We start from the raw sequence: 15,598 nt of genomic DNA, 5'->3' as shown, positions 1-15,598 counted from the left end.
TAAGCAACAACTTTATAAAAAAAAATAGAAGAGATAATGGGTTAACTAGTGTATTGACTTTTAAACTAGACTGTATTAATTAATGTATTTACTAACTAGGCTGTATCAAGAAACCCCTGATGATACAAAAAAACCTAAGATTTTGGTAAAAAACTACAACAACAGCAACAAAGATCACCTATACGAGTAAATTTTTTAGAAGTTCCTGATTGTGTCAAATTAGACACATAAATAACAGAGGGGCGGGGGTTATGGAACGAATTCTTTTTCCAAAAAGTGTAATGGATGCATTAATAACTTTCCAAAAAACAAAATGTTTAGACAGTGTAAAAAAAGGACAAAGTTAAACACAATAAGTTTATTTACATTTGCTAGTATTATTCGATTATTAGTATTATTCGATTTGTTGCCATAAATAATCGTTCTCTATGATTCATCTGCAAAATAGTCGTTTCAAAAAATTGACAGGATAAAATGCCGGCCGAAAAAAAAAAAAAAAAACAGCAAGAAATGTTTCGTCAGAAAGTTTTTCCTTTTGCTTAGTTTTAAACGTCTTCACTATATTCAACTTCGCAAATTAGACTTGATCATTCAAACTTATAACAAAACAATTTTATCAATTATTTTTCAAATATAATGTCTCTGCTGAGGCCACCTAATGTTTTCATTTCTAGCAAAAGATCGAATGTTACCATTTGCAAGTGTAGGATTTAACACTATATCACAGTATTCTCGCTCAGGGTCCTGTTTGCACTCAATGTATTTATTTATATAACTGTGAAGATACTGCAATGGAGAAGATCCTTGAGAAAGAACTTGAAGATGAAATTCCTTTATATCATACAGTTTAGTTCCTAATTTTTCTTCAGTCATGTTTCGCAAAGACCAAATGTCAAGTTGTCCAATCATATAGGCGACAGCCTGGCCAAAATTACTTTGGTAGCGTGTTACCTCTTTTGCTGTAAGATCACTATCGTCCCATGCATATTTTGAAAATAATTCTAAAGCTTCGATTCGGCTCATGCCATTGTAATGAATACCTGTGTCTACTATAAGACGTAGTGCACGCCATATCTTAAAAGAAAAATAAATCAATAAATTTTAGATAGAATACGTAAAAAAAAAAAAACTCAATAAATGTAAAAGATTGCACCTGCCATTTTAACATGCCATATTTTTGCATTAAATTATCGTCATAAATATTAGTGTCTTGTGCGATAAGAGGATTTTCGGCATAAAGGCCCCAACCTTCTGTGAATGCTGTATAATATGTTTTGTCATCGAGCCATGATTCAGGACCATTACATTTATCGCGAAAATGTTCGTTTAACCCTTGCACCTATAATTGCAATAATATGATGTTAACTGCAAGATTTTAATTACTATGGTAACGACATGTTAATAAGCATGCATTAATAGCTTAAATTATAGTAAATGACTTAATTTTATAATATTATTACTTAGGTCATAATAAAAAGTAGATATGTAAAATGAATACATGCAAATATATGCAAATAGGGTAGTAGTAACAGTATCGAAAACAGCCAAACTGATTAATCTCGAAAAAGGACTTTCCGGAATAATATCAAAAATGTGAAACAAGGAATAGGTTCGAAAATTCCAAAACCAGAATAATTATAAGGCCAGTATTTTGCGGTTTTGAATTAAAGTTTAGAAATTATACTGTATAATTTATACAATATAAACTAAAATATAATTGTATAATTTATACAATATAAACTAAAAGTTCTATTAGTAGAACAAAAAGTATTGAATGTTGTGTTGTTGGCTATTTATAAAACGATTTAAAACAAGATGTTTTGATTTTATTTACATTTAATGTCACCAAACCATAAAAAGTTACAAAATTTTTAGTCAAAATCAATAAAGACTTACGAACCATAAAAAGTTTAAAGGATAAAGTTATTTTTAAATATGCAAAACTATATGCCAACTAAGTCATCTGTTATATGTACAAAAAAATTTCAAGAAAAAAATACTTATAAACAAGGAGAGCAGGATAAAAAATACTGCCTAATAAAGCAATTAAAAAAGCTAATTAAAAAATCCTGATTAATAAAACGAGAAAGGCATGCTAAAAGATCCTTTTTGATAAAAGATTATAAAAATATCCACTCTACCTCCAAATACCATGGAAAAATTACTATTACATGTAGCCATCTGGTCATTCTGTTCCAGAATGTTTAACATTGTAAAAAAATATTGAGCACACAATTTTAAATACATTGTTGGTATGGTATGTAGCTACCAAATGTTAAAAATTAATTATCATATTGTATTTTACAAAATGTTATTTAATAAAATTTCCATACCAGAAGTTATTAAGTTTATTATACAAGTTGCTGAGTGCTTAAAAGAAAATATTTTACAAGTTGTCTATAATCTTTACATAACGTTTTGTAATAGTTATAAAAATGGACTACATATTTATGTCGGACCACTTTCCTACTTACAAAATCATGCAGAATCTGTTTGGTTTGGTTTTTGAAGAACTTAAAAAAAATTAAGAAAATTTAAAAAAAAAATAACAATAAAAATAAAAAAAATTAGAAAATACTGATAGATATGCATTATTTTCAGTGTATACTCAATATTGGCGCAAAATGTTGCAAGATAACTGTTTAATATTTGATGAAATGTATTCATCAAATATTAAAATATGTTCAGAGTATTCTGTATATGAATTATACAGAATACTCTGAACTTTGAACTAAAAAAATCTAAAAAGTTCAAACTTTTCAAAAATGGTATACAATAGAAAATTGTTAAGAACATTCATTAAAGAATAGGAACATTCTGTATATAATAAAAACTGCTTCAGTTATAAAAATTGATAGTAATTGATTGAGAAATGAAACAATTGAGACTGTGACTATTTTTTAAACAGTGCTTTTGGTGTGCAAACTTATTATATTGATAAGTTCTCTAACAACATTTGGGAATATTGAGTTTCTTAAAAGTTTATTAAATTTCAAGTTTTAAATCGAATTGAATTTCATTGCACGTGCAAATTAGACTGTTTATTGTGCATGCAAATTAAACTGTTCATTTAAAATGCTGTACTGTAGATAATGCTAACATCGTGTAAAGTTGATGCGATATTTAGGTGAAAAGTTAAAAATATTCATCGAACTCTTAAATAAGTTTCTTATTGAAAAGTGACTTAGTATTAAAAGTTTCTTAAGATTTTCTCCTAGTACTAGCTTTTTATAAAAAATAAAAAAAAGTGTGATCAAAAAATTATATTTTTGATGTTAATCATTAAAATGAGTTTTCGATCTTATTCCATTTTTATTGATTTCGATATTGTTCCACATTTGTGAACTTCGATATAAAAACTTTTCGATATTAATCTGAAAATCACATTTTCGATCTTAATCACTAAAATGGGTTTCAGTCAGTTATTTTTCGATATTAATCATTTTTTCGAATAGTTAATTTTCGATACTATTCCGCTTTTCCTGCAAATTTAAATGGCAATATAATATATTAAAAATGCAGAGATAAGATATATTGGAAGTGTAGAGATGAAAACTTTGAGCCTTCATTTTATGCAATAGAATATATATTTTATGCAGTAGAAAATATTTTTTTACACAACTGAAAAAAGGAACTGGATATAAAGGAACAGAACTCCTCTAAAATATAAGACAAAACTCCATTAAACTTCAATTACTTAAAAACTTAAAATATAAGGTAAAACAAAAAGGAAAGTAATTTAGAATTTTTTATTCTAGTTAATAAATTTCTTATAAGAAATTTAAAATAAGAAAAGATTAGTAAAGCTGTGTATGAATTCAATTTAAATTACAGAAATATAAGCTTACAATTTAAATTACAGAAATTTATCTATAATAATATGTACAGGATAAAAGTGCTGAGAGCCAATCATTGATGATGAGTCTTCTTTCACATTAAATCATTCCAATATCAATGAAAATGATATATTTTATATCAGCAATGTAAAATCTACTCCATCTACAGTTGAATACCAAACAAAACAAAAGTTAAAAAAAAAATATTTCTATGGATTGCTTTTCGGAAAATAGTATTTCTGAAAATAATATCTATTTTGTTCCCAGTGGACAATAAATCAAGAAACCTATATAAACAAAGCATTAAGAAGAGACTTCTTCCATTCATTGATAGGTATCATTAAAATAGTGGCCCAATTTATACCTAATATACCTAAACAAAAATGCAAATATTGAGAAAGCAGAAACCCTGCAAACTTGCCAGAATGTTACCCTATCAAAAATTTTCAGAGTATTTTGAAAGGTCCTGTCAACAAGAATATTGGACACGCATTCATTCATTCAAAGTTCATACAAAATTATGTTTTAAGATCAGGTTTAATAAAGTTCATACAAAATTATGCTTTAAGTTTAATTATTTAAACTATTGTTTTAATAAAGTTAAAATTGAGTACAGAGTTTACTACCAAACTTAGCGGATAATGTCAGAAAGCATGATTTAATTAAAAATAAATAATTTTTTTTATATGAAAACTAAAATAAAAATACATTCTGAAACATTTTTCCGTTTTTTTCGCCATTATTTATGTAAAAATGATGTTAAATAACTCATTTAAAAATTGCTCAACTAGTCCCAACCTAATTTGTACAACAAAACAGAAAAAAAACAACAACAAAAAAACAAAATCAAAAACAAAAAAAAAGCAAAAAAAAAGGCAAAGTTTTAACACAAAAGGAAAAAGAAATAAAGGGTCAGGAGGCTAAAACATGGTTTCAAATCAAATATGTATGCTGTTACACAAGAGCATAGAAAGATAGCGAATGCGATTATTTAATTTTTTTACAAATAAGAAGTCACTTATCTATAGGTATTACTGTCCATAGGTATTACTAATAAATTTAAATTAGCATCAGGTAATTATTGAAAAATGCAGGTTTACACTAAAGATGGGAAAAACACAAAAGTTACCTGAGTGTGATGTCCAGGCCTTGCTTCATGAGCATTAACAGAATATTCAGAAAATTTTGGACCAAGGTTTTCAAGAAAAAAAGGAATGTTATAACGACATGGAAAAGTGCAATTTCCATCACTACTGTCATAACTTTGAGCGCCTTGTGATGGATTAAAATCTATTTGAAGCTTTACCGGGCAATTTGGGGTGCTATGTCGATCTCCAGTAAAATAAAAAAAGTCAACTGTGTTTGGATCATGAATACTCATAGTCTAAAAAAAAATTTCAAAATAAATTTTTTATTAATTTAAAGACTTACCCAATAAAACTATTCCTGAGTAATAATATTGAAAAAAATCTACTACCATCTGAGCAAATTCAAACCACTTCATCATAGCTTTCCATCTTGTTGGACAATTTATTTCAGCAGTTGCAGCTGTTGCACAGTTTCTAAAGGCATCTCCACGAGTCTCATTTTCTGGAAGTGGCTCATCATGAAAGAAACTTAGAGATAAATTTTTTAACAATATCTTGAACTTTTCAACTGCTAAAGTGCTGTTTATTTCATTTGTTTCTTTTGTTGCAATTTCAATAACCTAAAAACATAAACCTAAAAACACAAAATCTAAAAACATAAACCTAAAAACATAAATCTAAAAACATAAACCTAAAAACATAAACCTAAAAACATAAACCTAAAAACATAAACCTAAAAACATAAACCTAAAAACATAAACCTAAAAACATAAACCTAAAAACATAAAAACAAACTTAATGTAAAAAATAAATTCATTTTTGCTAAAATATTTGTTAAATTTTACGTGAGTATATTACTTTGTCCTTTAATAACATTTTTTTTGTATAATACACTAACACAATTTGAACATACACATTAGGATATTCCTTTATAAAAACAGATGAACTTTGGTTTTAAATTAACTGAAAAGTCATTGGTTTTATCTAATTTTTGAAAAAGGTCACCCATCATTGAATATTTTTTTCTTAAAAAGTATATCAACATGGGTCTCAAAATAACCAGAATTTCATAGAGATTTTTAAAATAATAATGGTTTCAAATAAAAATGATTTGCTTAAACTTTATATACAAAAAAAAAAAAAAATTTTTAACTAAAAATTTAAAAGGTCGTTTATATGACATTTTGTTTGCAATATTTTTTTCGAAATCACCATAAAGTTCTGGTTCTTTTGAAACCCAGGTTGATATACTTTTAAAGAAAAAAATATTCATTGATATAAGTCAACACCCTAATACACACACACAAAATTAAAAAAATTTAATAAAAGTTATATTTGAACTCTACACAAAAAATTTTGAGCATAATTCATTTCACTGCATTTAAAAACCCAATGAAATAAATTGTCTGCAATTTTTACATCAAGCCAATTACCTTATTTAATCACAAACCATATGCAATTGTGTATCAACATGCATCAAAAAAAAAAGGTCACACTTTGACAAAATTAATTACAGGTAATAACAATACCTGAGGATAAAGACGGTTTAAATTTTCCCATCCTAGCTTGTTTACTTCAGTTGGATGAATATCTTTTGTAGTGTAGTAACCAATAACTTGTTCATATGCTTTACTACCATTTAGAATGCATTTTTCTTCATTGCAAAAAGGTAAATATTTAATTGTTTTATTAGATGTCAATGAACCATTGTAATAAATAAAACTCAATGGTAGTGCAGAAAGTCCAGCACCACCTACGTTGTCAGGACGACAGTATAAATAATGATCAAATTCCAAGTAACTAAAAATTATTTTAAACTTATCATAAACTAACATCATAAAAAATCGTTCTAAAATCATCTTGATCACAAGATGACTTTTGAATGATTTTGATTACAAGATTTTGAATCATCATTCAAAAACCATCTTGAAATCAAGCATCTTCAATCATCAATCAAAAACCATCTTAGAATCAAGATTTGTTTTGTTTAAAATCATCTTGATTACAAAATTACTTTTGAATGTTTATTGATAGTTAACAATATTTTAGGTTTGATTAAAAAAGATAAGAAAAAAAAAAAAACTTGAGAAAAGTAGGAAACATGTTTATTATGGCCTTTTTTAAATTTGAAATACCATAGAGCCTTATTTTATGCACTTAGGTTTCAGGTGTGTATATTAAACAAATTATCTTGCTAGAATTATTTTTTTATCTTACCAAAAAACTAAAATTGTATGTGGAGCAAGCTTAAATATTTTTGTTTAGATTGCCAATTGGATGACATGCTCTAAACTACATTCATTATAGAAGACACTAGATCTTGTCAAAACAGTAAATGTAGTTAGAGAATTGTGGTCCTTTGAGTTGTGGTTCTTATGTACTAATCTTTTAAAAAAAGTTTGGCTTAAAGCTGGAATACTGATTATAAAGGATTACTCCAGCATTAAACCATATCCATTTATATATTAGTTTATTGGGAAAAATAGTTTTATGTTAAAGTATTGTACACTCAATTGAATTGGAGCCTGCCCAGTTTATCGGGATAATTTCTGTCATGGATGGAATAACAATATTTCAAGCTATAGATATTAAAATCATTTTAGATAAGACTTTTAAATTAAATTGAACTTCTTTCATTTGACACAACAAATACAAATCTTGTTGGATGGTGTGTGTAAACTATAAAAAAAGTAGAGAACAAAAGCACTTATTGCCATGCAGAGAACAAAAGCACTTATTGTCAAGCAAAAAGCAAAATCACTTATTGTTATGCAGAGAACAAACGTACTTAATGTTATGTAGAGAAAAAAATCACTTATTGTCATGCAGACTCTAAATATCTGAATTAAATCTTGTATTTCACAATGGTGACAAAAAGCCTAGTCGAAAAGACATTTCAAAAAGACAAAAAGACAAAAAAAGTCAAAAAGACAAAAAGCCTAGTCGAAAAATCATTTAAAAACTGAAGAAGTCTATTGCTGAAGCTAAAATCCTGTGTGAAGAATTAGAAAGATTATGTTGAAGGGATAACAATGGAGCTTTTTTTTATTATTAATAAAAAGTAAATATTTAAAATTCTTATAATGTATAGTAAATTTAACTCATAATGTGCATTTTTTGAACAGGCTTTGGAAAAAATAGATTTTCTTCAAACCTGTATTCTGTATGGACAGAAATGTTTTTTCTAGAAATGTCTACAGATAACTAATTGAACTGAGTGTAACTCAACTTGAACTTGAACTGTGTGTATTTGGTTTTAACTTGAACTTGAACTGGGTGTATTTGGCTTGAATTTAGAACTGCACTGTGTGTAAATTGGCTTGAACTTGGGATTGTACTGTGTGTGATATGGCTTCAAGGAGAAGTTATTTAAATGCCTTAAACTCTATAGCGTCACACCTTAACTAATTGGTCTAATCAACTTGGAAGAGATTATTAATAAAAAAAGTTTTATTTTATGGTCCTAAATTTATTAAAGTATCAATAGCAAGATTTGCTATTAAAAATTATTAAATTAATTTTTTTTTGAAATACCTTGTATAGGCATTTTTGAAATACCTTGTATGGGCATTTTTATTTTTTTTAGATTGCATAGCATTTTAAATTTAAAGTGTTTATTGTATGAAACTTTTATGTTTAAACAACATTTTATTTAAACTTATAGGCTATAAACATGTTTTTAGCCTATAACATGTCAAAAATATGTTTTTTATAAAAAATATTATTTATAGTTTATAAAAACGTGTATAATTTCTTTAATTTGTAAAAAATGTGAATTTTATTCTGTCAACTGATAAAAATATGAATAAGCTCAGCAAAACAAACTGAAGAGCTATGAGGGGTTATATTAAGTATTTATATGCATAACATGGCATACTATATAATTAGTTGTTACTATGTCTTTAATAGAAAATTATAAAGAAATTATAACTTGGTAACAGATAAATAAAAAAATAATAAACAACATAAATACTATTAATTGTTTTGAAACTGTTATTGTAATTAATATTTATTTTAACCAAAAAAAATAAATTTCATTTTTAATTTAATAAAAATTTATTTCAGTTAATTGATTTGAACTTAAAATCAAAAGGTACTAGGTACAAAAGGTACTAGGTTATACTGAATTTGCAGGAACATTAGATTCAGGATTACTTCTGATATTGAAATTTACTTCTTTTTTAAAATTAAAAAAAATAAAATAAAAAAAGGTTCCAAATTGATTTCGGAAAATATAAAATACTTTTAACTGTTGGATGAGTTTTAAACTGTAAAATTTAAAATTATTTATAATGTATAGATTATTCTTCTTTTTTAAATTGATTATAAAAAACTTTAAACATGATGTCTAGGCTTTATATCACTTCAATATTTCTTTTGTTTCTATATCAACATATCACAATAACAAAATAGTTTTAACATAAAGATATATTTTCTGCTTAGATTAAAGTGAGAAATGGAACAAGTCTAACTTTTTTTCCCAGGTATTCTTCAAAAATATTTTTTATAAATGGCTTGTTTGTCTTTAGATAGATTCATTGTTTAAATAATGAATCGAAAAAATCTATCTTAAGAAATGAAACAATAAAAAAAAATCATTTGAAAAAAATATGAGATAACAAAACAAAATATGAAATAAAAAAATAAAGTGAAAATAGATATGAAATAATAAAATCAAACTCAAGTAAAATCTTTAACGAATTGCCAACATATACTTGAACAGCCTCTTGTATATACTCAGTTACGTTCTTCTTGTGCTTTTCAATGTACTTCTTTGTTAATTCATTTGAGATATTGTAATAAAAACTTGGTGTATAAAATTTAGAAACATACCATTCTCTCACAATGCCTAAATAAAATACAAATTATCAAGAGAGTGATTAAAATTAAAAAAAAAATACAATTAAATGACCTGAATAGTCATGTGATCAAACATGTTATTGATAATCACACAAAAATTAATGTGAAAACATAAATAACAAAGCGATATTGAAAACATACCAGTGGCACCGTTTTGACTTATATTAATGTGATTTACTTTGATTGCATCTATTCCTGCTTGACATTCAATTAGCGTTCGAACCATGCCTCTTTCAATTCCCATTCTTAAAACATCAATATACTGATAAACTGTCTGGTTGAACTGCTTTAAATGTAGTATCACTAGTTCAATCCCTTTTTCATCTGAAGGTATCATGGAGCCAACAGCATTATACAAACTGTATCCAATGTGACAAATAGGTTCAGTACAGAATGAGGATGGTCCCAACATCCACAATCCGAAATAATAATTAAGATTTGGATTTGCAAAAATATTTTCCAAAAAATGTCTTACTCTCAAGTATGATTTGTGCTCTCTAGGTTTTAAAAGTGAGAGGTCTGGGTTCTAAAAACAAAAAAATGTATTACTCTCAATTTTAATAATTTGAATTTTTTTCTGTTTTAAGAGCGAAAGATTTGGTTTTTGGCTAACTATAAAAATCCAAGAAATAATATAAAAAGTTTGCTAACAATAACAATCAAAGAAATATTAACATAAGTATTTAATTGTAAAAGAAATTGATTTTACCTTATAATATAAAGATTAAAAAAAAAAAAAAAACTCACTAAACTTTTTGCTTCATTTAAAAGTGAGTATGCAGTGTCAGTCACTTTTTTTACATTTTCTGGACGAGGGTCGTACATTTTAAATTTTTGAACAAGCATCTCTTCAGAAAGATTTGGGTGCCATGCAGTTTCTTCAGGAAAAACATTGTGATATTGATCGCGAACTTTGAACAAAAAATCTCCAAGATTTATTCGTTTAGCCTCTTGGGAATACTCACAAGGATCAAATGTTTTTAATTTGGTAAATGTTGTTGTTGAAGTGTCTTTTAAAGGTTCACACTGATTCAATTTAGTTTTTGCTAATATTATTAAAACAATGCCAACTATTAGAAGAAGTAACGAAATGACTATAAACAAAACATTTTGCTTTTCTTTTAATAATGGTTTAAACTGTTTTGTTAGAATGCTTAGTTCAACATTTTCATCATCAGATTTTATTATTTCGTTACGAGAAATAGATCGCTTTGAAAACTTAACCATTTCTGGTTATCTAAATAATAAAAGAAATTTTCTGAATATTCAATAAATATTTAATTAAAATTGTTTTTTATCAAAATTACATATTTATAAATCTTTAAAACAATTTTTAAATTTACAAAAACTTTAAAGCATGCAAAGTAAATTTTAAAAGTATAAAAAAGAGAATGTTTTCAAGCTGAAAAAGTAATCTTGAAACTAGACTCAAATTCACTTGTGAAACTTGAGGATTTTAAAATAGTATACATTATATAGTAAATATATAACAACATAATAAAATATATAATAAAAAGTATGAGTGCAAACATAAATAAAATAAAATATTACTAAATAAAAATCATAAAAAAAATAAATTTCTGCATAACATAAAGTATAACTAAAGTATAAGATTTAAAAAAAACTTGAAAAATGCTTAAAAAAACCTTAAGCCAAAACTTGCTTATAACAGTAAGTTAAAACTTTATTCTCAGTTAAAGTTTGTTTATTTTGTAAATTTTATGTAAATGTCATTTGTTTGTTTAAATATTTTGATTGAACTATTTATAAATAGGTATTGTTCCTAAGTTTAATAATTACAAACATCTTAAAAAAACACTTGATGTTTAATTTAATGTTTATGGACCATCAAAGATAACATTTTCAATAAAAAATGTTTTTACCTGGAAGCTCTTGAATGAATTTAAAAAAAAAAAAAGAAAAGAAAAATAACAGGAATTAAAATGAAAACTTATTCAATATTTGAAAAAAAAAAATTTAATATTTAATTTGAAAAAATAAAAAATAAAAATGGAAAAAGCAGAAATGATTTTATGAATAAAATGTTTTTTAATTATTTATTTTAAATAAATGAATTACATCCTATAAGATATAAAAGGATTTGACATATCCTGATGTCTAAAAGAGTTTGTTTTTTGGTGAATTAAAACATAATCCATGTTTAAGAGTATTAAATGAAGAATAAAAAATTATGTGATTTAAATAGATGATTTAAATTTAATTATTATTATTATTACCTAATTAAGTTTAAACTAAATAATTTTATCAAATATTCTTGATTAATAAATATACAACATGCTTAACAAAATTTAAAGTAAAGGTTAAGTCATGGCATACCAAGACTTAGATATTTATTAGTAACTAATTTGAAGTTGTATTGAAAGCCAAAAATCATTTCACTTTTTCAACAAATATTTATAATCCTAATAACAATGTCATCTTTAAAGTAAACATTGATGCAAACCAAGTTGTCAAAAGTTCATACACAAGTCATTAGAGGTCACTACAATACAAAACCTTAACAAAAAATTAATTTTTGAAAGAAAAGCGTATAAAAGATAGACTGTAGATTAAATTAAGTAAATAAGTAAAAAATACTTGCAAAAAAAATTAACTGAAATTATTATTACTATTAAGGTTATGTATATTTACATGACGTGTGTTATGACCACTTGTAAACATAAATAATCAAATCATGTCACCATTAACCAAATGAGTCACGCCAACACTATTATTAACAATGTCAATTGCAACAGAATTTCAAAATAATAACTTTAAAAATTGATGTAATGAACTTTTCAGTAATGAGACTTTAAATCTACAACATATGAGATTTTTAATAATTTATATATAACAAAAAATCTAATAATTTATTATATATGACTATTACTTTTGATTATTATGTTTAATAAAAGCAAAAAGAAATAGCTAAAAATAATAGTTAAAAATGAGAGCCAAAAACATTTAAAAGTAATAGTAAAAAATTATAATCAAAAATAAGTCAAAAAATTGAAGTTTTTTTTATGCATGATATATAAGATTTTTGATGTTTTTGAACAACTCAGCTCTTTAATTTTTGTTTCAAAGAAATTACTTGTTTCAAAGAAATTACATGTAAAAAAATAACTAATCAATGAATAAATGACTTGTCAGTACCCATATGTCCATATTCAAAAGAGATTTCTAAATGAGCATTTAAAAAAAAAACCAATATATAATTTTATGCCTAAACTTGTTATATACTTTTATTTCAAAAGATAATTTGTTTAAATTTGCAGTGGCTAACCTGATTATACTTATAACCAATAATAGAGACAGATACTAAAAAAGTAATAAAATATTGAGTAAAAAAAAAAGAAGAAAGAATAATATACCATTATGGATACCACATATTATTATGTACAACTTGTACATTATGGTTATTACATAGCAGTAACAGAAACCACATTGCTAATAGAAATATTTTTACATTGCTAACAAAACAAATCACTCAGAAATATTTCTGTTGTAAACAGAAAAATATTTTTATGTTGCTAACAGAAACAAATCACTACTACTTAAACTTTATTTTCTTAAAAATTCGTGATTATTGCTAAAAAATTCAACCAGGCAAAAAATTTTTTAATTAAAGAAGAGTTAGCATTCATGTTCTTTTAAATAAGCAATTCATAAAACAAAATTTTAAAACATACCAGGGAGAACATTTTCTTACTTTCAGTTGATTTTATTTGTTTCTTTTTTATTTTAAGTTTCTTCATATTAAACAACTCTTAAACTTTGAATCATCTTCTACAAATCAAAATGAGTTCATTTTCTGTTTTTTTAAAATCTGATCATCTTTCATCATTCAAAATTTGATCACCTTCCAGCATTCAAAATTTGATCATCCTCCATTATTTAGGCTCTATATAAATAAAAAAGCATTAAAAAATTGAAACAATTACCAATTTTTTTTTTTTCCAAACACAACATTTATTTGACAGATCTTGCTTTAAAAACATTTCTTGTTATAAAAGTTAAAAAATTAAATTTAAAAATACTAAAACTTATAATCTAAATTTAATAAATATTTTAATATTTATAAACTTATAATCTAAATTTAATAAATAAATAATTAGTTTTGACAAATTTATCCAAACAACAATAAAGAAATAAAAGCAACATTATTTAAAAATTAAAAAAAACTAGGAAAAATAAGACACTGTGATGAAAAACAAAGACAATGTGATGAAAAAACAAGGACATTGTAATGAAAAACAAGGACATGTGATAAAAACAAGGAGAATGTGATGAAAAATGCGGCAGTGGTGTAGTGGTAAGAGCGCTCGCTTTGTAAGCGAAAGGTTCGGAGTTCGACTCCTACCACGTCCCTGGAAGTACCGCGCTCAACTTAGTTTCTCCGCGCAGCGGCCTTGCTTGGCAAGGTTCGTGTTTCGGAGTTAAAGAGTTGAGAGAGGGTTGCACCACGAATAACGACTAAAAAAAAAAAAAAATATTAAAAAGAAAAAAAAAAAAAAAAATGAGTATCCTCCTTGACTGTAGTGGCCCCCCTCGGGCCTTGAGGAGGTGAATAATCTAAAAAAAAACAAACAAAACAAGAACAATGTGATGAAAAACAAGGACACTGTGATGGTAAAACATGGACACTGTGATGGTAAAACAAGGACACTGTGATGGTAAAACATGGACACTGATGGAAAAAAAAGATGAAAAAGATTATGATAAAAAAGATATTAGGATTAACAATCAAAAAAATGTGGAATGATAGTGAAAGAAATATTGACAATATTGACCGTTGCATTACTCCTAATTCTATTCTAATTACCAGGCCTTGACAGGAAGTGAGAGCTTTAGCTCTTGTTCTTGCCTACACTCCCCTAAAACACTTTACAGGAGCAACTTACAGCTCTCGCAAAAGTATTTTTTTTTTATCAAAAGTTTAATTATTATTGTAACTAAAATGAAAAACGCAAAGCCAAAAAAATTTAATTCATTGGATAATAAACAGGGACGGTTTTTGTAAAGTTAAAAATTTTTTACATCCAAAGAATTTTTTCACAGGGCAATAAATGACTCTTGTTATGTGTAACATTAACGTTACAAACGTATGCTAGTAACTAGTATAAAAGTAAATTTTGTATTTAATAAGCAACTTTTATATAAATAAACAGATAGCTTGTGCACTAAACTAAAAGCTCTCGTAAGAAGCAGCAGCTCCTATTGCTCGCCGTGTTGATTTTAGCTTTACTCCGCTCTAGCGTTCATTTACTCCCCCTGATGCCTGCTAATTACTATCCCTATTATTTTATTATTGAATGTGTTTACTTTGTATTTGTATTTATTACTTGCTCTTGATGTATCAAGTTTATTCAGAATATAAAAATTTGATTTGATATATGAAATGATAAGGATGGTGCTATTGTAGATAACAAGAGTTATATAAAAGAAATGGATAAAGAAATGGATAAAGAAAACCTTTGGGATTATCATAAAGTAGAGAAAAAACTAATTATCAGTGGATCAACTTTAAGTTGAAAAACTTGTACATGAAAGCCAGCAAATGGAAAGTTACTAACATTATATATCCTTTCCTAGATCAATCTGGAAATGTAATACTTCAGAGTTCAAAATGGAAAACTAATGCTATTTACTTTCAACTACCAGAGGAATGTGCAAACTTTATAACTATAAAAAAATGCTGTATTAATGATGTTATTACTACTGAATAAATTAACTATTTGGATGGATAATTGGTCATATAATCTTTATCAGTTTTTGCACTAATATCGAACAACATCATGTGGAAAATATCCA

At 25.8% G+C, this 15,598-nt stretch overlaps 1 protein-coding gene across 9 annotated transcripts in view; it reads right to left on the bottom strand.

The window, feature by feature from the left end:
• Positions 1-264: 264 nt before the first annotated feature.
• LOC100205887 (uncharacterized) overlaps positions 265-15,598 on the bottom strand; it is a 17,663-nt gene continuing 2,329 nt past the window's right edge. For 3 of the 9 annotated variants that reach the window (XM_065815061.1, XM_065815060.1, XM_065815062.1), the window contains 9 exons: positions 13,477-13,688; positions 10,532-11,021; positions 9,926-10,310; positions 9,605-9,773; positions 6,454-6,724; positions 5,314-5,544; positions 4,966-5,220; positions 1,154-1,339; positions 265-1,074 (listed from right to left, as the gene is read on the bottom strand). In XM_065815061.1, the coding sequence (XP_065671133.1) occupies positions 628-1,074; positions 1,154-1,339; positions 4,966-5,220; positions 5,314-5,544; positions 6,454-6,724; positions 9,605-9,773; positions 9,926-10,310; positions 10,532-11,011 (2,424 nt within the window). In that variant the 5' untranslated portion in view covers positions 11,012-11,021; positions 13,477-13,688 and the 3' untranslated portion in view covers positions 265-627. Of the gene's footprint in view, positions 1,075-1,153; positions 1,340-4,965; positions 5,221-5,313; positions 5,545-6,453; positions 6,725-9,604; positions 9,774-9,925; positions 10,311-10,531; positions 11,022-11,430; positions 11,549-11,667; positions 11,764-12,021; positions 12,188-13,158; positions 13,257-13,476; positions 13,689-15,598 lie in introns of those variants that run through there. The other 6 variants (XM_065815065.1, XM_065815064.1, XM_065815067.1 and 3 more) reach the window with 5 other exon arrangements.

Source organism: Hydra vulgaris, chromosome 13 (assembly GCF_038396675.1).
Source record: "Hydra vulgaris chromosome 13, alternate assembly HydraT2T_AEP".
NCBI classification, from domain to species: Eukaryota; Metazoa; Cnidaria; class Hydrozoa; order Anthoathecata; family Hydridae; genus Hydra; species Hydra vulgaris.
The sequence above is the reverse complement of the archived record's forward strand: the minus strand, read 5'-3'. Positions and strand labels throughout refer to the sequence as shown.